The sequence below is a fragment of the Hyperolius riggenbachi genome, chromosome 3 (assembly GCF_040937935.1).
Source record: "Hyperolius riggenbachi isolate aHypRig1 chromosome 3, aHypRig1.pri, whole genome shotgun sequence".
Lineage (NCBI taxonomy): Eukaryota > Metazoa > Chordata > Amphibia > Anura > Hyperoliidae > Hyperolius > Hyperolius riggenbachi.
This window is the reverse complement of record NC_090648.1, coordinates 201,133,278-201,156,008: the sequence shown is the minus strand read 5'-3', so window position 1 is coordinate 201,156,008 and position 22,731 is coordinate 201,133,278. Positions and strand designations below refer to the sequence as shown.

At 42.0% G+C, this 22,731-nt stretch overlaps 1 protein-coding gene across 16 annotated transcripts in view; it reads right to left on the bottom strand.

Moving 5' to 3' along the window:
• TJP1 (tight junction protein 1) overlaps positions 1 to 22,731 on the bottom strand; it is a 622,292-nt gene that overhangs the window by 287,717 nt on the left and 311,844 nt on the right. The window contains exon 1 of one of the 16 annotated variants that reach the window (XM_068275561.1): positions 10,253 to 10,375. The exons of the other annotated variants lie outside the window; for them this stretch is intronic. Coding sequence (XP_068131662.1) covers positions 10,253 to 10,321 — 69 coding nt within the window. The 5' untranslated portion in view covers positions 10,322 to 10,375. Of the gene's footprint in view, positions 1 to 10,252; positions 10,376 to 22,731 lie in introns of those variants that run through there. 16 annotated transcript variants of the gene reach the window in all.

Sequence of the window (22,731 nt, the reverse complement as noted above, 5' to 3'; positions counted from 1 at the left end):
TGTAGCAGAGTTGATTTTGGCGTTGGCACTCAGATATAATATAGTGTAGCTGATGCCAGTGCTTAGGGCTTTATTGACTGTGAGGGTAATTTTGGCTGCAAGAGGTTAATTTGGGTGCTGGCATTCAGCTATTGTATAGCCAAAATACTGGCTTTTAAGATTTTGGCCTCCACTGCTTGGATTTGGCGCCAAGTATAAAGATGACAAAAAATAAGTATGTTAGAGGCACTCAGCTATAAAGTAGCGTAAGCCGGTGTGTATAGGGTTTTATTAACAACAAGGGTGATTTTAGCTGTGAAAGGTTAATCTGGGTGGTGGCATTCAGCAACAATACTTGCTGTAAAATTTTGGTCTCCTCTGCTTGGAGTAAGCACCAGGTATGAGGATGAAAAAAAAATTCAGAGTTAGAAAGTGAGCTATAAAATAGCTTAAGCCAGTGCTTAGAACATTTTATTGACCACAAGGGTGATTTTAGCTGTGAGAGGTTAATTTGGGTGCTGGCACTCAGCTATTATAATAGCCAGAATACTGGCTTTTAAGTTTTTGGCCTCCACTGCTTGGATTGGGTGCCAATTATAAAGATGGCAAAAAATAAGTAAGCTAGAGTTTAAAACTAGCCGAAATGATAGCTTCTGAGATTTTGGAGTTTTGCTGCTGGTTATTAAGATGCTAGTTCAAGCCCTTAATCCTAACCTACAAAGCTCTCCACAATATCTCTCCCCTGTACATTTCCTCACTAGTCTCCAGATACCAACCCAATCACAATCTCAGATCTGCACATGACCTTCTTTTGTCCTCCTCTATAATGACCTCCTCGCATTCACATATACAAAATTTTGTACGTGCTTCACCCCTCCTCTGGAATGCCTTTCCACAACACATCCATCACTCTCCAAACTTTGTTATCTTTAAACGCTCTCTGAAAACTCACTTGTTCCGGCAAGCGTATGCTCTACCTTAGGCCACTTTCCCTTTGCCCTAAGGCCAAGTTGCACTCCTACTGGATATTCTAAACCACACTGCCTCTAGGTATGATTATTGATTACTACCCCACCTCTTGTTTCCCCCTATTCCTTTAGATTGTAAGCTTGCAAGGGCGGGGTTCTCTCCCCCTTTTGTGTCTTGGAATCCATTATACATTATATTCATCACATTACTTTTGTCACAGTAATTACTGTACCAATTTTGTATTTTGTATCAATTCTGCATTTTGTACCAATCCTGTATTTTGTATATTGGTGTATACCATTTGTCTGAATTATAATATAACTCCACGTTCATTTCTTACTTAGTACAGCACCATGGAATATGTTGGCTACTTATAAATAAATAAATTATAATAATGACTAAAAGTTGACCAAAAGTATGTTAAAGTAAGGCATTATTTAGCATGATCAAGCTTGGAAGAGTGGATAGAAGTAAGTTAGGTTTTAAAGGGATAAGCTTAGGTGGCAATAGGGGTTTTCAACAGGAAAAGGATGCCAGCAAACCGTAAATCCAACCCTGAGCAATATAAACTGAGCATTTGATGATAAGGGAAATAGGCATAGGCTACCTTCAGTGAAAACCATATGAGAAACATACACTTGGTTCCAGTGATATCCCCTGGAGAACAATATGCTAACAGTATCAATAAAAAGTCATTTTTATCTTTGAAGCCTCCCTATTGGTCAATCATGTGGAAGATGGCTTCACTAACCAAGAGAATTGCTCAGGAATTTAGTTGTACATTTATTACATCTGCTCAAATCTCTGGAATATGCTGACAATTTGGACATACAGTTTTCATTGGAAATAGCCTCTAAATATGTTATTGTTTATTTAGTAGTTTTTACAGGTTTGCTTAACCACTTGAGGACCCAGCCTTTACCCCCCCCCCCCCCCCCCCGAGCTGTTTTTTCAGATCTGTGCTGGGTGGGCTCTACAGCCCCAGCACAGATCAAATGACAGGCAGAGCGACCAGATCGCCCCTCTTTTTTCCCCGCTAGGGGGATCATGTGCTGGGGGGGTCTGATCGCTCCTGCATGCTGTGGGTGGCGGGGGGGGGGCACTTCTAAGCCCCCTCCACCGCAAGATTCCCCCTCTCGCTCCCTGCCCGAGAGATCGGAGGCTGCACAGGAACGGATCTGTCCTGTGCAGCCTCTAACAGGCTCCTGCCTGTCATGTGACAGCGATCCCCGGCCGCTGATTGGCCGGGGATCGCTGATCTACTACAACGCTGCTACTGTAGCAGCGTTGTAAAAATGTAAACAAAGTGGATTATTCCCGCTTGTGTTAACATTTAGCCTGCGAGCCACGATCTGCGGCCCGCAGGCTATTCACGGAGCCCCCCGCCGTGAAATGACAGGAAACAGCCGCTCGCGCGAGCGGCTGTTTCCTGATTAATTAGCCTGCAGCCGGCGACGCAGATCTGCATCACTTGTCCTGCAGCTACCACTTTGCCGACGCGCGTTATGAGTGCGCGGTCGGCAAGTGGTTAAAGGAAAACTGTAACCAAGGATTGAACTTCATCCCAATCAGTAGCTATTTTCTTAAATAGATAATCAGGGACGTCTGTATGGCTGATATTGTGGTGAAACCCCTCCCACAGTGTGATGTCAGGGCTGAGGCAGAGGCGAGAGAGGATCCAGCCTCAGGGCACAGTTTAGGAGGGGGTGCACAGCTCACTCAGCTATCATTCCCCTATTTTGTTTGAAGCAGAGAGAAATAAAATGTGGATACATGGCAGTGACTGCAACCCAGATAACTAGAGATTAAGGTGTTGGGGGGGGGGGGGGGGGGGCACCTTATTCTAAGTCAGGGGTAGGAGAGATGGAAGGCTGGAGTTTTGGGTTCATAGGCCTCAGCACCCAGTGCTTATAGCTCAGCACTCCACTACATGATCCACATCATTTTGGCCAATTTGTATCTATCTCTAGGTGAATTTACAAATGTACCTCCTCAGGACATACTTGGCAGTGCAGTGGGTTGCGGTATTGGGCCCTTTTTGGCTTTGCAATGCTACATAATGCATTTTAAAGGGCACTTGAGGCAGCAGAAGCAAATGTTGAAGAGTTTCAGAACTTACATTGTACAGTTTACAAACAATTTGTAACCACTGCACTGAGCCTGCAGGAACTAATGGGAAACCAAGTCCTGGTGGACCTTAGCGTACTCATAACTGGCCCTTGAAGATTGCAGGTTGGCTTGATACCTGTCATTGATAATTCATCAGTTATTAATGGCTAGTTACAATGAATGCTTCAGTCGTATTAAACAGGACCTAAAATCTTCCACAGGAGAGAAGGAAAACACAGGGAAACTCACCCTGTATGTATTTAGAGGCAACAGCCAGTCTAATTCTCCCTTATCTGGAAGTAATGAGTCAATGTAATTTGAGCTATCAGCTCTGTCTGATGTGTGCCCTTCAGACAGGCTATATGTTAACCCTGTACGTGCTCCCAGCAAACCAGGGAGTAACAGCTCTGCAGCATCTCAGTAGGAGTTCTGTGGGTTGTAACAAATACATGTTTTTCTGTTAAGGTTATAATGCTGTTGCTTATCTTTTAAAGTAGAGAAGAAATCCTGGGTTTAGGTCCTCTTTAAATACAATTTTAGACAATCATATACAATACTAGCGTTGTGTCAATATTTAAAACGCACATCTTATCAGCTCCTAATAATAGACTTCTAAACGTTATTTTATCAATGGCAGTTTAGAAGAAAAAATTAGCTGAAGATCCCCTACCTGTTATCTGCCAACCTGAAACCCAGTGAGCTAATAAGCTGTGGGACCTCAGAGAGCTGGTTCAGATTCGGGAAAAGAGAGATGTCAGAGATTGTGGCATGCCTCAATTAATATTGAAAGTGACAAGCGGTGGCAGTGCTTCTAACAAAGTCATGGTGTCAGTTCTGTTTTCATGCTACAGGGCAAATTCATTTCTGAAAATTGTCCTGTGCTTCAACAACCAAACAAATTAGCAGCTAGACCGATCTGCAGTCTATGTGAATGCAGATGGGGTTTCAGCTGGGACTTCTACTCTGACAGAAACTTTCTGCACATGGATTGAACATTGATTGAATGAAGGATACAGTACATACATTACATACATACACTAAATTGTAGTGTGGATGAAGAGAAAATAGAAACATTGAGTAAGGAATATTGAGAAATAGAAATCTTGACTGTTAATGATGCTCTTTGTCCCTGTATTCCACAAACTCAGGAGTTATTATGCAGATAACTATCTATTGCAATACAATACAATAATAACATTTGTAAAGTGCTTTTCTCCCATAGGACTCAAAGCGCATAGATATGTTTTAGATCAATACAGGGTTGCAGGATTAACTGTGTTACAGAAATAGGGCTTGATTCAAAAGCCCTAATGCCCTGTAATAGCGCAAGGTAAATCTTGTTAGGCTTTTTATTTAAACTAACGCAAGTTCCTCTTAGCGCAGGCATGCTACGCACGCTAGTGGCAATGTAGCATGCTGCAGTTCCTTCAATATGCCGCGAGATGGAAATGTCCTGATTGGGTGTGGCAGGAAATTCCAAAGTGTAGGGGCAGCATGACATAAGGTTCTGTCTCCAAAGGCTTCGAATGTGGACTCTGGGGTTGACCAAGTTATTAGTTCCTTTTGATCAAAGATTGTGGGGGTGTGATGCAGTTGCAACAAGTCCTTCAGGTATCCAAGGCCCAGATTGTGTATGGAAAGCATCTGAGTGCGCCCAAGCTGGGCTGCAGCTGTCTTAAGCTGCTTCACATCTAGGGCCTGATTCACAAAGCGGTGATAACAGTTAGCACGCTGGTGAAAAGCCCTTTATCATGCCTAAACTCAGTTTAGGCATGATAAGTTTAGGCGTGATAAGTTTAGGTGTGATAAGTTTAGGCATGATAAGTTTAGGTGTGATAAGTTTAGGCATGATAAGTTTAAGCACCAACTGCGTTAGCACCGCAGTGCACAGCTGATCAAAAGTTTTGCGCTAGCAAAGTCTGGTGCACTTCGCATAGAGTTTAATGGCGCTGCTTTGCGTGCGGGACTTTGCACGCTATCTACACTTATCTAAACTTAGCATGCCTAAACTTATCACACCTAAACTTATCACACCTAAACTGGCTTTTCACCAGCGTGGTGCAATGGTTATCACGCCTAAAGTCTCTAACTGGGTTAGCACCGCTTTGTGAATCGAGCTCCTTGTCTCAGAAATTTGATCATTCAAACTATTAGGGATACAGGCAGGGGCTGTGTTTGTACACACAGCACAATATTAGGCAGCAGAGCCGGGACAAGGTCCTCCAGCACCCAAGGCTGATTCTTCCCACCCCAGCCGTCACACACTGATTGCTATTAGACTAAGAGGCGCCACAGGGCCCACAACCTCCCCAACACCTTAATCTCTAGTTATCTGGCTTGCAGTCACTGCCATGTATCCCCTTTTCTTATTTCTTTCTGCTTCCAACACAATTAGGAATGACAGCTGAATTAATTTTGCGCCCCCTCTTACACTGCGCCCTGAGGCTGGAGCCTCTCCAGCCTATGCCTCGGCCCGGCCCTGTTAGGCAGTAACATAGCTAAGTGACTAGCGTTCTCATCTTTCAGCGCTATTGTCCAGAAAAATGGCCCCATCGTGTGGGAGTGGCACCAGCGGGACCAGGAGTGATGTGAATTGTTCAATATTCTCTTGTATAGCAAAATGCATCTGTGCTCTATAAACATTGGCCTTGATAAACCTACCATGCAGTACTTTTGCTTGTCGACATGATTCCATCAGTACTTCTGCTCAAACTTTCTCAACAAGATTTCTCTTTCTACATACTTAGCTAAAATCATCACATACAGAACCCATCCATGCAAATAGTTAACCAGAGCAGGCAAGTTATCAGGGTGTTTATAGGTAAAAGCATGAAACCTGGATGAAAAAAATAACACCGCCACCTGATTTTTAGGCTGGTTTTACAATTGAAATGTGCATTTGCTGTGCGATGCCCCGTCCCTGGCAGCCATTATGTAGAGGTACAATTCAAAATACATCGGTGGTACTGTAATTTAAAGCAGCTTCCCAAGCATGGCTAATGAATCTTAATGATTGGGATTGCCTTTTGTGATTTCTAGTGGGCCCCAGCCTTATGACAGCTTAGGTTTTCATTACTCTGTCAGTAAGCTCAAAAGCATGGCTGTATGCAGAGATCTCCAAAAACTGCCCACAGATAATTCCATCCAGACAATGAGCCTGATGCGCAAAAGTGTGGTAATATTGCCAAGGACAGACAGAACATGGCAATATTACCAGCAGCGTGTACCGTGAGCTACGCTAATAGCACAACCCACGTTACTTGAGTACTGCGAACACTGCTATGGTAATACACGCCCAAGTAACGTGGGGCGTGCTAATAGCGTAACTCATGGTACATGCTGCCAGTAGAAATGGTAATATTTTCAAAGACAGTCAACACTAAACAGTTCATCTACAGGTGATGGGACAATAAACACCCGGGCCATAATGCAATTAACTTTTTCTCCTCACTTTTCTCCTAGGTGATATTTTCACAACTTGTCAATTTAATGCCTTTTTAATCCACCAGCAAGCAAGAAAATACTCAAAATAATTTCTGTAGTACCTTTTCATATACGTTTTGAAGCTTTTTCAGTTGCAAAGTGCTGAAAAATTATTTTAAACAGATGAAAAATGATCTCCTAGGAGAAAACTCAGGAGAGAAAGTTAATTGCATAGAGCCCCCGCTGTCAGCAGGTTTCAGTGATCAGTCACCAATAACAAATAAAATGAAGCCTTACCAGCCCCTAACAGCCCAGATTACAAGGCTATGTTGTATATGACTCTAAACTCAATTCCCAGAATCTCCCACTGGCACATCTGATACACAACCAGGGCCCATATGCAAATCACTTTCCTACCTGAATTTTCTACTAGGAGATCATTTTTCATCTTTGAATTAAAACAACTTTCCTGGACTGTACAACTAAAAAAAGTACCCAAAAGTTAGTGAAAAGGTACGATCAAAATTAGTTTGAGTATTTTCTTGTTTTCTGTTGGCTTGAAAGGCATTTTATTGACAAGTTTAAAAATATCACCTAAGAGAAAACTCAGGAGAAAAAGATAATTGCATATGGGCCCTGGGCCAGGTCTTCATACAATGTAGTAAATGTCCCACTCAGTTATACTTAGGGGGTAATATGCAATTCCACTTTTCTCTTGGGTTTTCTCCTAGGTGATATTTTACAATTTGTTAATAAAATGGCTTTTAAACCACCAGTAAGCAAAGAAATACTCAAAATAATTGTGATAGTACTTTTTCACCTACTTTTTGTCACTTTTTCAGTTGAAAAGTGCTGAAAAGTTATTTTAAATAGAAGATGAAGAAGTATCTTCTTGGAGAAAACTCAGGAGAAAAAATGAATTGCATGTGGGCCAGGGTGACAGTTGTCAGAATGGGGACAAATGAAATAAACAAGAACCAATTATAAGTGTAGACAGTTTAATACCACAAAGCTTCAAATGAAGGATAAAACAATGAATATGAAAACTCACATATGGGGCCCAATGACACAGCGAACCCCAGTAATTAAGAAGCGCTCTGTATTAGACCCAACAGGGCAAAAAAAATGGTGCTGCCCATCTACTTCCCATAATATTGTTGTGCGCTATCTGTGCAAGCCAATGTTACTGCATCAGGCCCAATGTCACTAATCTGCGCGTATCAGTGTGCAAAGGATAATTCCAAACTCAAACTACTCGTACAGGTGATCTAATCACAGCACTTTACTAGATGGAAAAGACTTAACACATAACTACTAAATCTGGTGAGTTGTTTTTTTAGTTATGAATTCCTTTAAGCAGACAAAGAAGGAAATGTAAGCATACATTTTGGCTGTACAAAGTGGCACGAATATCCAATAAAATAACATAAAATCCAGCTGCTTTAGAAGCCTGTATATTGCGATGCACGTCTGCTCTGTGATTGCATTGCACTCTTATTGATTCCCTTTTCATTTTTCCTTCTCTAATTGACAATGATTAATTTCTCCCTGAGACAGCATGTAGCCCACAGGCCACCAATTAAGCAGAATATATGTGTCTTTATGTCAATGACTGAAGATATTGATTGTCAGGAAGTTGTGTTTAAAGAACAACGTGACTCATGGAATCTCACTGCAGACTGAAGAACATCTCAACACAAAATGGTTGCAAAAGGAACTAATATCTGTTATCTTGAGTTCCAAGTTCAATCACAACACTTTTTGCATGGAGTTTGCTTGTTTCCTGTGTTTGCTTGAACTCCAGTTTATACTATCTACCTCACCGAGACATTTGGCTATGATGTAAGGACATTACATTGTGAGCTCATTTAAAAGAACAGCTAGTAACATGAATAATGCCATGTACACTATAAAGTGCTGAGTAAAATGTCATATATAATGTGTATAATTATGATAATAATAATAAGATGAAGAGTATTTTAAGATGCTGTTATAACAGCAATACTTGTACGATCAGCCTAGCTGTATGTACTGTGTAATGCCCTAGGTTAGTTTATTTATATCGTTTTATATAGAACTGCTTGGACATGTAGTTTATTCTATCTTATATCTATCTTTGGGTAGCACAGTGGCATAGTGGTTAGCACTCTCGCCTTCCAGCACTGGGTCCCAGGTTTGAATCCCAGCCAGGTCAACATCTGCAAGGAGTTTGTATGTTCTCTGTTTCCCCCTATATTGTTGACCCATCAGTTGAATATTAGTAACTTGCAATGTATATTTTGGTGTTTGAAAGTAAAGGAGTATACATGGACCAGATGCAGTCATAATTCTATCCTATGTGCCGTCTCCCATAAAACACACATACACTTCCAAGGTAAATGTCTTTCAAGGCCAGGAGTTCAAGAAGTGAAACGCCACAGCAAGCTAAGAGACCACTGATCCAGGAAATGCACATCAACATAACTTCTGCAGGAATAGGTAATGAGCTACTGATTGAAAGCACTCTGTCATGTTATCTCTTAAACTAAAACCCCTGCTGGGAAGCTGCTATAGTTCAATATACTGTGTTATGAAATCTCCCGTTCTCCAACCCATCTAATTTTATAATAGGCAATAAACAACGGCAAATATTAGACTGGTGGAAGAACGTAACATCGGCTCATTTAATCTCATCTGGATTTATCACCACTCCCAAAGCAAGTATTATGAAGAAATTTCCTATACCATGATGCCAGTTATTCCGGTTAAACATGACAAATATCTAACAGGAAAATACTCAGTGATTCCAAAGAATTACATAAATGGATTATTTTACTGCTCAGACTCCACCTAAACCCAAAGACATCCCACCTCCACCCCTCCCCCCACCCCCCAAAAAACTCAACTTTTTTCTATACTATAACATCTAGGTACTCAACGTGTGCTACACATATCCTAGGGGCTACTTCTGATGGATCTAGGGGGTACTCGGGCTTGATATGGATAATTAGGTATAATATATTTAGGCACACATGAAATTCACCTTTTCTCCTGAGTTTTCTCCAAGGGAGTAATTTTTTAACTTCTATTTAAAATATCTTTTCAGCACTTTGCAATTGAAAAAGTACCAACATTTTGCATTTTATTGACATGGTTTTAAAATATTACCTAGGTGAAAACTCAAGAGAAAAAGTGTATTGCATATGAGCATTAGTTTTTGAAAATCATAAATCAAATAAATCCTACATAAGCGAAAACACCAAATTAGAAATGTAGCTAACCAGATGCAATAGTAAACGCTTAGAAATTGTTTAGAAACAATTACAATGTGCCCGTATTAAATATATCTGTGCCAAGGAGTAACTGTGATAATCTTTACTATGTACCCGAAGGTTGATGGTGAGCGCAGGCTTTCAAAGGGAATGCATACCAAGACAATGTTGAGAAACACTGAGACGGTAAAACACACATGGTAGATAAAGTATAACAAGCATATGAACATATTTTTATGGAAAGAACTGTTGCCTGTGGCAACCAATTGGATTTCTTGTTCCATGTTTGCCTACAGCAGGTTAAAGTATACGGTAAGTGTTAAAGCCCGATTTATTGCTGTAGGCAACTTTCTTAATTTTACTTTAATCTTGCTCTTCTGAATCCCCCCAGACAAGATCTTGAAGGTAACGGCTGACAAGCTGTATAGACAGGCTTCTAATAGATGAGGTAGAAGTACACTGAGGAGCCTGCCGGCAACAATACTGGAGGGAACAAATAACAAGAAGTTCCATCTACTTACACAAGCAGACTTTGCCGCTGACTTGGAACTAGGAGAACAGGTGGCCTGGTCTGTCTTCTCTTTCATCATGTTCGGTGTTTCTGTGTTAAATGTGTGTGTAATATGTCTGCCTCATCCCTCACATCCTCCTGAGAGTGCTGAGTAGAAACTGCTAACCAGAGAGACTTGGAAAAAGAGGAAGCAGTCACTTTTTATGTTTAAAGAAAAAAAAAAGTAAAAGAGAAAAAGTCGGTACGAAGGGATCTCTTTGAACAGCAAAGCCAGAAAAATGTCTGTACGGCTTATTGCTACGCTGAACAGCAGTGCAGCTTCCTCTGTTTTAAGTGTAATAACACAGAACGCAGACAGGAAGAGTAGGTCACTGAGTGTTCCAGCAAACCCAATTCAACTTCTCACTGCTGTCATCTGTATGCAAGGGGAAATTAAACACACATTTTACCTTTCGTTCTATTGTTTTCCCCTTGTGTGACTGCTCCAAAGCTCATGTTATATTTATGTATAGATCTAAATAACAAGACAGTGCACCGCACAAATAAAAAGATGTAGGTAGGATAAGGATACATTTTTTGTGTGTTAATTAGACAGAACAAAGACAGTGGATGATGCCTGGGACAACACCAAGTGACTTCATCGGTTGACCAGTTATCATGATGCATCAGTTTTATGAACTTCAACAAATAATTTATTTTAAAGGGAATCTGAAGTGAGTGGGATATGGAGGCTAACATGTTTAACTACTTATAAACAATGCAAGTTTCCTGGCTGTCTTGATGATTCTTTGCCTTTAATATGTTTAGCCATAGACCCTGAACAAGGTTGCAGATCAGATTTTCTTACCCAAGTCTCATTTGATTAGCTGCATGCTTGTTTCAGTTGTGTGATTCAGACACTTCTGCAGCCAAAGAGATCAGCAGGATACCAGGCAACTGGTATTGTTGAAAAGGAAATAAAAATGTCAGCCTCCATATCCTTCTCACTTCAGGTTCCCTTTAAGGTGAAGTTTACATCATGGCCCTTATTCAATTCACTTTTTGTCTTAAATTTTCTTCTGGGAGACAATTTTTTATCTTCTGTTTAAAATCACTCTTCAGCACTCTGCAATTAATCCCCCTGGCAGTAAACCCGAGCTCAATGCAGAGTATATCACGCACTGGGGGTTTTTACTTACCTCCCGGGGGATCCAGACCTCGGTAGCTATTCTTCTTCCTGTCCTCCAAGGCTCTGAATCACTCTGGTGAGATTGCTGTCAGTGATCTCACTACAGAGTTACAGCGACACCTGGAGGACGGAGGGAAAATTCTAGAGCTGGAGCCCAGGGAGGTGAGTGAGTGCTGGGGTTGCTGCAGGCATTCTGGTGGCATTATTTTTTCCTGATTTTAGGGTCTGAAACATGCTGAAAAGACCCTAAAATCCAGAAATAATCATACCCGCAGGGAGGTTAAAGTAAGTACCAAAAAGTAGGTAAAAAAGTACTGCCAACATTATTCTATTTTCTTGCTTGCTGGTGGCTTAAAGGACAACTGTAGGGAGGCTGCCATGTTTTTTTTCCTTTTGTGCAGTACCAGTTGCCTGGCAGCCCTGCTGATCTATGTGGATGCAATAGTGTCTGAATAACACCAGAAACAAGCATGCAGCTATTCTTTTCAGTTCTGACATTAATGTCAGAAAAAACTGATCTGCTGCATGCTTGTTCAGGGGCTATGGCTAAAAGTATTAGAGGCGAAGGATCAGCAGGACAGCCAGGCAACTGGTATTGCACAAAAGGAAAAAAAAAACATGGCAGCCTCCCTACAGTTGTCCTTTAAAGGGCATTTTATTGATACGATGTGAAAATGTCACCTAGGAGAACACTTGGAGAAAAAATTAATTGGATCAGGCCCAGCATGCATTGTGTAATGAACGCGCCACAATGTGGACATACAACAACATAAATGGTGCATATTAAAGCCTGCATATTATTCTCATACCATTAACAACTGCAATGCAATGTGGGTTTTTTTTGCACAGATTACTCAGCAACACACTGCAAAAGTTGTTAGCATAGTGTGGTCCATTACAGTACAATGCAGAGATGTAAACATGCCCATTCAATGGTATGTATGTTCACAGAAAGCAAACAAGTATAGTGTGTGAAACCATTCTTAATGTATGTAGGAATGGCAAAAATATTGCCTGGAAGCTGCAGTAGGTACAGGAGAAAAAAAAAACGCAGGGACACCGGGATCCCTTATGGTGTATTATCTTCAGATAAATAGCTTAGGTAATAGAGCAATAATACTCACAAGTGTGGGTTGCTGCAGAGTCAACCACTCGATTAGGCGTGTGGAGAAAACCCGTCTCCACTCGGTCTTTTTTACAGGTGGTCGCAACTCCTTTAGAAAAAACTTCAATCCTCAATCTGTCGTGAAGACCCCACAAGATGGGGTAGTATATGGGGTATCGAAAAAGGTAGGAGGCGCCCTTGTAGTATATTTTAGATTCGCTATGTCAATTAAACTACTTTATCCATCTCATTAAGTGAAGTCTCCTGATTTAAGGTAGGCAAACTTTCCTGCATAGCTATACACAAAGAGCGAATATAGAATATACTACAAGGGCGCCTCCTACCTTTTTCGATACCCCAAAAATATTGCCTACTTGTACAGAGGCTGGTACTATCCAATATGGGAATGCTTTGGGTGCAACCCAAAAGCAGATTATAGAAAAAAAAAGTCAGAAAATAGGGGTAGCCATGAAGAATAATTTTTACTCCAGACAAAGAAGGACAACTGGCATTTGGCATAAAATGGTTTGTTTTTCTATGCTAACAAGAACAGTTTCCAATCAATGCAAACAGTGCTCAAAACTGTTTCATCTCCAACAACACTTGGCACCCTTAGGAAACAATCCAAGCACCAAGATTTTCTGCTGTTGCATGTGTTGGAACTTCTCAGGAAGCAGCTTGTAGGAGCTTTATCTAGGAGGAAATCCTCACTAGCGTATTAGTACTAGACTAATGCCAAAAGCTACACTTCCCAGAAGAAGAACTTTCAAACACATTAGAGCCAAAACTTGCATGAAGCTTCTTCAGTTTCCATTAGCTACCAATAAAAGTCACTGGGCAGGGAAGGCACTGATGGTGCATTTATCATTATTATTATTTAGTATTTATATAGCGATGACATTTTACGCAGCGCTGTGCAGAGTATATATTTTCACTTAACTGTCCCTCAGACGGGCTCACAATCTAGTCTTATGTCAATGTGTGTATTGTTTAGTGTATGTATAATAGTCTAGGGCCAATTTTAGGGGGAAGCCAATGAACTTATCTGTATTTTTTTGGGGATGTGGGAGGAAATAGGAGTTCCCGGAAGCACGCAGACACGGGGAGAACATACAAACTCCTTGCAGATGTTGACCTGGCTGGGATTTTAACCGGGGACCCAGGGTTGCAAGGCGAGAGCGCTAACCACTACGCCACCATGCTGCACATTTACATGTATAGTGAAACAAGTGAATCATTTCAATAGAGTATCTGTGATGCATGAAATACGTTGCATTAGTTATTGCAATTTATTTTAATCACATTTGCATTGCTTGTAATTTGTCTTGATAGATAATCAAAATCAGCATTTTTTGCCCCTGAAAATTTTGCGTAAAGTCCCTGCTGTATTATCGGACATAAACAGTTTCTCCAAGGCAGATTTTAGATATTATATTGTTCCCTATAGAGACTCTATGGTATTTGTATCTGTCAGACAAGCAATCCATCTTTCTACTTATCCCTCTCGATCATTCCAAGGCGCTAGTTAGAATACTTATTGGAGACAGAGGCCCATATGAAAATAGCTTTTTTTTCCAGAGTTTTCTTCTGTTTTTTAACTTCTTTTTAAAATACATTTTCAGCAGGTTTTAAATGAAAAAGTACTGAAACATGGGTGAAAATCAAAATTATTCTAATTACTTTTATGCTTGCTGGTAGTTAAAGTGAAAATGAACCGAGAAAAAATATTTAAAATAATAACATGATTTACCTGTAAATGAATATTACATACTTACCTCGCCATCAGTTCCTCTTAGAAGCTCATCGTTTCTTCTAAAAGTGCCCTTTGTAAGTACTCAGGGATGTGAGTACTTCCGAAGCCTTCACATGGACTCCCAAAGGCGTATTCAACCAAGCTGGTCGAAGAACTTTACTGGTGCCGTGTGTTGGAATGAGGAGATAGAGAGAGGACTTATGGGATCCAGAGGTTTCCCTCTCCATAGGTAAGTATCTAACTATTTTATGTTAGGCCTGGAACCCACTAGGAGCGCTTTTTTGAGCGCTTTGTGATTTGAAAAGCTCTAGCTAATGTAATGCTATAGGTGTGATCCCACTTGAAGGATGCGTTTTCTTAAAGCGGTTTAACACCCAGCATTACAACTTTGCTTTAAAAGATTGCTTACAGCTTACAAACTATTATGCCAGATTTTTTTTAAGCAGAAATTCACTGAATGGGTTAAACATGACATTTTAGTGTTGGATTTAACTAGGAATCCGCATCCGTTCTTATCTTTTAGTTACAAATGTATCTTTATTTGGAATACAAATAGACCTCTGAAAAGCCTGCAGGGGAAGCCCTCTTTGTTCTCTCAGAGCAGTGTTTGTTTGTTACATTGTAGATAGATACATTCGTAACTAAACAAGCAAGCACGGAGGAGGATTTCTAGCTAAATGCAGCACTAAAATGTCATGTTTAATCCATTCAGTGAATTTCTGCTGAAAAAAAAATCTGGCATAATAGTTTATAAACTGTAAGCAATCTTTTAAAGCAAAGTTGAAATGCTGGGTGTTAGACCACTTTAAAAATGCCCCATAGCATTGCATTAGCAAGAGCTTTTTTAAATCACTAGCGCTTAGCAAAGGCTTCTAGTGGGTTTGAGCCCTTAAGGTGGTTTCAGTTTCACTTTAATGGAGACCTTTAGGCCCGGTTCACATTAGCGTTCCCTGTCTGGATCCGCCTGATCGGATCCGGACCGTATACAATACAATACAATACAATAACATTTCTATAGCGCTTTTCTCCCATAGGACTCAAAGCGCTTAGGCTCTCTCAGATTCAGTAGTTAGTAGGATGTATACTGTACAAACGGAACGTACGTTCCGCATAGCAATGCAAAGGCTATGCGGACGTTCACACGCGTCCGTTCCGTACAGTACGGAGCCAGACCGGATCCAGACTCCAGACACTTTTCCAACATGCGCTATTTTTTGGTCCGGCTCATCCAGCCCACGCACCCGGACCGGAGCCTGACTGCACCATCCGGATATAGAAAACCAATGGGAAACGGAAGCACAAAACAATGCATGATGCAAACGGATCCGGATCGGATCCGGATCGGAACCGTACGATTCCAATCCGGATCAGGTCCTGATACGATCCGGATCGGGTCCGTTTGCATGCCAAAACGCAAGTGTGAACGGGGCCTTACACAGCACACGTGTAAAGCAGTTTACTTCCAAGACCTTACTAAGGTCCTTTTATATCAACCTACAATGTCCAAAAGACTTATTTGTTAGCAAGGTTAAAAAAAATGCATTTTCTGTTGTTTTCGGCTGGTAGGTATGGCGCAGCGCGCCCATGAAGAGTTAATACTTTGCTTGCTTCTCCTCCCGTGCCTATACAGCAGTGTCTCCTCACTGAAATGAGCTCTGTATTTTTTCTTGTCAGCCAATTTATTTATGCCATAAATAATAATTAATTCCATAAATAATTTTAATGAACTGATAATAATAATTGAACAGAACAGTTCAGAGTCAGACAGGATATAAATCTTCCTTCAGCTCCTGGGCTCCGCTCAGTAAATCCCCTTTTATTAATATTCTGTCCGGCACTTCCAGTTAAGTTACTATCAGATAAAGTGCTATATATGGTGTGCAGCTCAGACGCATGCGCTGTCAGCAGCCATGGTGAGGAGGAACATACCCAGGCGATTCCCCGAGAGTGTCTTGCAGCTATGAGACACACGACTGTTCTGGGGTATGTCTGACCTTGTGCACCCCAAACTACCCAAGGAACACCATGAATGCCTAGAAATAAGCTGACAATGACTTCTATCTGTGAGTCTGGAAGGGGGCAATGTTTAAAGCCTTGTGCACAATAACAAGCATCACAAATCATTTTCACGCGGTTCAATACCAGGATGTATCCGCATCATACAGATTTATGGCTCTGACCTTGACATATTAAACCTTCTCTACCTTACACCAGAAATCAATAACTGGTCATCAGGTCACTGCACAGAACAGGCTTGTAAAATACATTACAAGGTCACAATACATTGCAGCAAAAATTACTTACTTGGGAAAGAATAAAACGCGCACGCTGTGGGGAAGGTGGGGGTACCGAGACATTTCCAGGTTCAGATTAGGATCTCTTGTACTGCTAGTTCCATGCAGAGACTGTGCAGCGATATCTGTCTTTTATACTCTATGTGACATTACAGCATCTCTCTGGTGTCTTTTCTGGGAACTGACAGCTACTGTTCTCTGAGTAACACTTCTGGCTGAAGCCATCCTATAAAGCGCTCCTCTTTTGTTCATTCACAGATCTTGCTATGACAGACTCACCTATACTGCATTCATCACAATGCTGCTAATATATTAAACTGACATGACTAGAGGGACAACTAATCATTGAAAAGTGACATTTTTCAGGCAAGTCTATCAATTTAAAAACAGAGGTGTCACCTTTACATTCTTCATATCTGAACTCAGAAACCTGTCATTGTGAAAATCTCTAGCTACTGTAAGAATTCTGCCTCCAAATTGCCATTCGTATCACCCAGCTGATAATACTTTTTTTTCAGTTGAAGTTACTTATACTGTACAAGTTGACCTAAGCCAGTTTAAAAACGGGCTCTAGGTCTCTATTAGGGCCCTTTTCCATTGGCAAAGTGATGTGAATGTGGCTACCTCGCTGCATTGCATAACTTCTGCTTGCATTCGTGTTACTTCCGCATCTCCTATGCGGAGGTGACTAGAGGAGATGGGGCGTGGTTGCAGCTGTGCGAGAATCTGCAGCATGTTGCAGATTCTCGGATTGCTCCGCACCGCTCTGCATAACCTGCACACAATGGAAATTGTTCCATTGCCGTGCATTAGTTTCAGTTTGGTGACAGTGCGATGCGGCTATATAGCGGCATGTCAGCGGGCATGCGCACGCAAACACGGCCGTCGCATGTGCGCACTCATGCCCACGCATCCGCTGCGCGTGCGCACACACATCCGCCCAGCCCCTTGGCCCCCTCCTCCACCTGTTCCAACGGCTGTCCATACGGCACATGCGCAGTAGCGCAAACGCACGGACACAGGGACAGGAGTGTACGCAGGGACACGGGGATTATAATATAGGACACACAATAATCATCACTGGAGATAACTGATCTTTTCAACAAAAATTCTCCTTGAGGAGAATTCCAAGAGAAACAAGTGACTGATTTCATTGAGTGATTGATTTGTAAAGGTGACCATATATTACCTAATTTGCGGCAATGATATCTGGCAGATTGGATCATAATGCTAGAATATACCAGAGATCAATGCTGCAAAGTGGCCACCTGATCATAATTTTCAGGCATGGAAAGATCTCATTCCAAAGGACTTGATCAGGTGTGCGGCAATAGTGGCGCTTGATATGCTGTCGGTCGACGGACCACTGGCCACTCTCCTCTCATGTGTAAGGTGTACCCCTTCCCAGGCCCTAGGTCAGATTCAATCAGAGATAGATAGATCTAGCTGATGGTCAAAGCTAATGGTCTTCTGCCAGTGTTTCGGCACCTTTAGTCTAACTTGCTGGCTAATCATGATCATACCCAGCAAATGATAAACTTACAAATCAATTACCTGATTTAATTGATCACATGCTTGTCTATGAATTCTCCTTGAGGAGAGTTTCTATAGTATAAACTGATCCTTTCACTCCCATTGGTCGTGGTCTCCAGTGTCTGCAGCAGACCTTTCCTGTACATGGATGCTCACCAGGCCAAATAAGCATGTTCATATGCCCAGCACCGTGACACTTGTCAGACCCTGTTTTGCATGCCCATTAATCACCTTATGTCTGCACTAGACTTCAGTCAGGGGTCAACTCTGGAGCACAAAGTCAAAACTAAGCATCTCTCCACTGCGGCAAACTTCATGACCTTCAGCCAAGCATTTAACCAATTAACATCTGCATAATTAGTGTCAATTCGTTAGGCTGCTAGCTGGAGTAAATGGATTACCTCTACATATACTGCCTTCCGATGCATCTTCTTCATGCATTTCAGAACGGTTCAGGCATTCATATTGTTACTATTTTGGATTTATATAGCGCCAGCATCTTTTGTGGCGCTGTACAATTGTGAATACAAACTATAGACAATTACATGGCATAGTTTACAAATAAAACGTACTATATAGACTAATGCTGGGTACACACGATATGTTTTTCCGCTCGATTTTCCACCCGATCGTTTTTTCCGCTTGATTCTGCACTCGATTCTGCGCTCGATTGTCTTATTTTTCGCTTGTTTTTCTTATCTTTTTTCATTCACTTCTATGAGAAATTGAGCGCAGAATCGATTAGAACGAATATCAGACATGACAGGAATTATCTATCGAATCCATCTATCGAGCGGAAAAACGCATCGTGTGTACCCAGCATAACTGTTCAAACGTCTGAGATGTGTTGAGGCCATAAGTTATGTGGTGATTTTGGATGTAAATTGTGGTTAGTGGCGTTGGTCTTTATGTTTCTGCTGATTAGGGAATTTCCAGCGTGCACCTGTTCCTTATGCTTTCTTACTGCAATTCCAAAGTGATTGTAATGGTATAAAAGCAAAGAGCAGAAGCAGCTGCTACAATGCAGAATTAGTGTCTTTTATTAAGAGAGCTGCTTCATGTCATCAGAGGCCTGAGCCTGGAGGTCAGAGAAAGGTCCAAATGAGCGGGCCTAAAATAACAAAGCTGCAATTATCACTTTGTAACGCTCACTCAAAATACTGAATGACCAAAAACATTTGTGGTAAGGTTTAGGTAACAAACTAACCACCTGTCTTATAAATATAGCAATCTACAATTCTATAGCATATCATTGGAACCAAAAACATCTGTTCTATATTGATTGTTCCAAAATAATAGATTGTCACGGTTAATATACCATGGCCACAGGAAATAGTAGCAGATATGCAGTGCCAGGGAGCTGTGATTAAATGTACTGGAATTGGGCATACATTTATGAATGTGACAAAAATATGCATTAATAAAAAATCCAATGTAGAATAAAAAGCACATACAAATGATGTACAGAGAGAGAAAGCATGAGAACAAGGAAAATGTATGACATTTATAAAAAAAAAAGGCCCACATCCTATACGTTCTTTTTATTGTCTATTTGATTGTTATGGATACATGTTTTTGTCACATTGTTATGTTTATGCTAGACTCTGTACAGGTTCGACTTTCCTCCCCATCCTTCTGGCCCTTTAAGGAAGTTCATGTCTACTGCAATGTTACATTAATGAGGAACAGTAACCAATGATTGAACTTCATCCTAATCAGTAGCTGATGCCCCCTTTTCCATGAGAAATCTATACCTTTTCTCGAATAGAACTGTAACGATACAACCTGATCCCCGTGCCTGCGACGAGTCGGGCTCTTCCGGCTTGCGTTCCACGCCGGCTCAGTCTGCGGCTGCGGGCAGAGGCGTGCGTTCCAAAGGACGCATGGGACGTACGCGTTCAGCCTATGCGAGCAGGCGGCAGGCGTACCGGAAGTGACGCGTTGGAACGTACGCGTCTGACGCGGCGGAAGTGACGCATGCGGTAGGCTTATAAGCGTTTCCGGAACGCGGCCGCACGCCTGTTATAGCGTGTATTTTGCCGCATATAGGCTAGTGTGAGCTTGCTCCAGACTTTGTTATTGTGATAAGCCTCTGTTTGGTTTCTGAGTCCCAGCATTGCTCTTGGCTAGGTTAGCCTGAGTTCCTGGCTGCTGTGACTCAGTTCCAGTCATTGCTCCCTGATCTGATACCTGTGCTTGACCCGGCTTGTAGTTAGACCACTCTCTGTTTTGTCCCTTTGTACCTCAGTCATCTGACACCAGTGTTTGACCCGGCTTGTATTCGACCATTCTTTATCTCGTCCCTGTCTGCCATCTGATTCTGATAACGACCCGGCTTGCATTAGACCATCCGCCTGTCTCTCTGCAACTCTGCAGGGCAGGAGCCGGTGCCAGCCGTGACGGTACGGTCGGCTGACCGTTACAAGAACATTGGGGTGTCCATATGGCTGATACTGTAGTGAAACCTCCCCCACGGTGTAACATTATGATATGGTCCTGACCGTTTGCTGTCTGTGAGCCTCATTGCTTTGTGGGAAATAATGGCTTTTTCCAACTGCCAAGCAAGCTATATCACCCTCCGAGCATAGAATGCTCAGTAATGAACATTCCGTACAGATCACATGGCAGAACTAAAGATGTCACCACTAAGATAAATTTCAGAATTTAAGTTACAACAACCATTAAGCATGTATATGCCCCTATGTATTAGGCATTTTGTAAGTACAAGGAATCCACTTACAGACAACAGTCTCGCTAACTGACACTATTTTACAGGGATACAACATAGCTGGAGTGTGGATAAACTCAGAAGGCTCTGCAACAAAGATCACAGTCCTGTTTCCCTAAAACCCAGCAGCCAGACTGAGACTTGTACATCCTAGATAACTAACGTCTAAAGACACACTAAGCAACTTGGTATGCGTATGATCTGGCATTGTGTATCTTATTGCTGAGTAATATGTTGGCGCTATATAAATCCAATAAATAATAATATTATGTAGTCCAGTGTATTGAGGAGTGCAAAAATTTGTACACTAGGGAAGCCCAGCAACCTGCGATTGCCATCTTAGGAGGGCTAAGTGCAGATGTTACAGCTATTAATATTGGACTTTAAGACATGGTCACAGACCTATGTGCCATACCTAGAAACTCAACCTGTTGTCAATAAATCAGTTTAACCTCCTTGGTGGTAACCCCAGGCTCGGGACGGAAATCTGTAGCTCAGAGCGGTAATCTCGAGTTGGATCCATGGAAGGTGTGTAATGTGCAGGGCTGCCACAGATGTATCTAACGGTATCATTTTTAGGGTCTAAAATCATACTGCCCGGAAGGTTAAGTCAACAAACAGGAGCATTAAAAGCTGTTTTACCTGTAACAGAACTCTAGCTTTCTCCATCCTGCCCCAGAACGTAATGCATTGTGGGAAATGTTGATGTAACCCTCTGGCATCCATCAACAATACAGAATGAGCTGAGCAACATCGAGCAGCCCCCCCCCCCCACTATTAATCTCCAACCCCTTCTTTCTGACAGATTGCCTGCAGACATTGAGGAGGGTTAGCAAAGACTAAACTAGAGAAAGATGCACTTGGCTGTCATGAAAGAAGTAGTAGATGTTGCCTTCCTTTATTCTGTTACAGCCATGTTCCTGACATTTTTGAAAACTGCATCAGTAGTATGCAAGATTGGAGGAGTTGATCTGCCTACATTATGTGATGTTTTTGCTGCAGCTCATAAATAATTTTGACAGATCTGGCTGGCAGATGCGGTGATCATTAATCATATGACACCTTGCTAGTCGGTAGCGCAAGCTAACTTGACTGATTGACTTTGACTGCTGATTTGCGTTACACTGTTTCTATCTAGTGACTGGACAATGCATAGTAGTCAATCAAAGAAAGGAAAAAATGTGTGGCACATCTCATAACTGCGCAAGCTATCCTTGATGGTTGTAACTCGGCTATTTAAAGTGGACCCACTGCTTGCACTCTATACCTCTTGTCAATGGACGTGTGCTCCGCATACGCAGGCAGGAAGAAAGTTCATACATTTTTCAGCAAAAGAACAAAGAGGCGTGCACCTTCCGTCCTCTGGTTTATTTCCAACATTGTGACATAATTGCATTGAGGTGTATCTGAAGTACTCCACAGAAAAAACTGTAACAGACAAAGTGCAAGGTGTATCTTACGTATCCTAGGTGGGTCGACTTAGTGGAGGTGGGTGGTGGGCATTAGGGTGGCTTGGCGACGGCCGTTTCGCGTCTCCTGACGCTTGGTCACGCTGCGTACCACTAACAATGGAGGATTGGCGCTTCCGGGATTAAGACGGGGTGTTGTGTATAGTAACCATGGTGACTTGGGCACCTCCCCACATTATGGCTGACCCAATGGAAAGGCGGAATTAATCTTCCGCATTCAGAACCTCCGTATAGCGTCCCCGTGACTTGCGCAACCAATCTCAGCACGGAGGGTATGACGCGACCGGAAGGGGCGGAGCTTAATACCCCGTCTTAATCCCGGAAGCGCCAATCCTCCATTGTTAGTGGTACGCAGCGTGACCAAGCGTCAGGAGACGCGAAACGGCCGTCGCCAAGCCACCCTAATGCCCACCACCCACCTCCACTAAGTCGACCCACC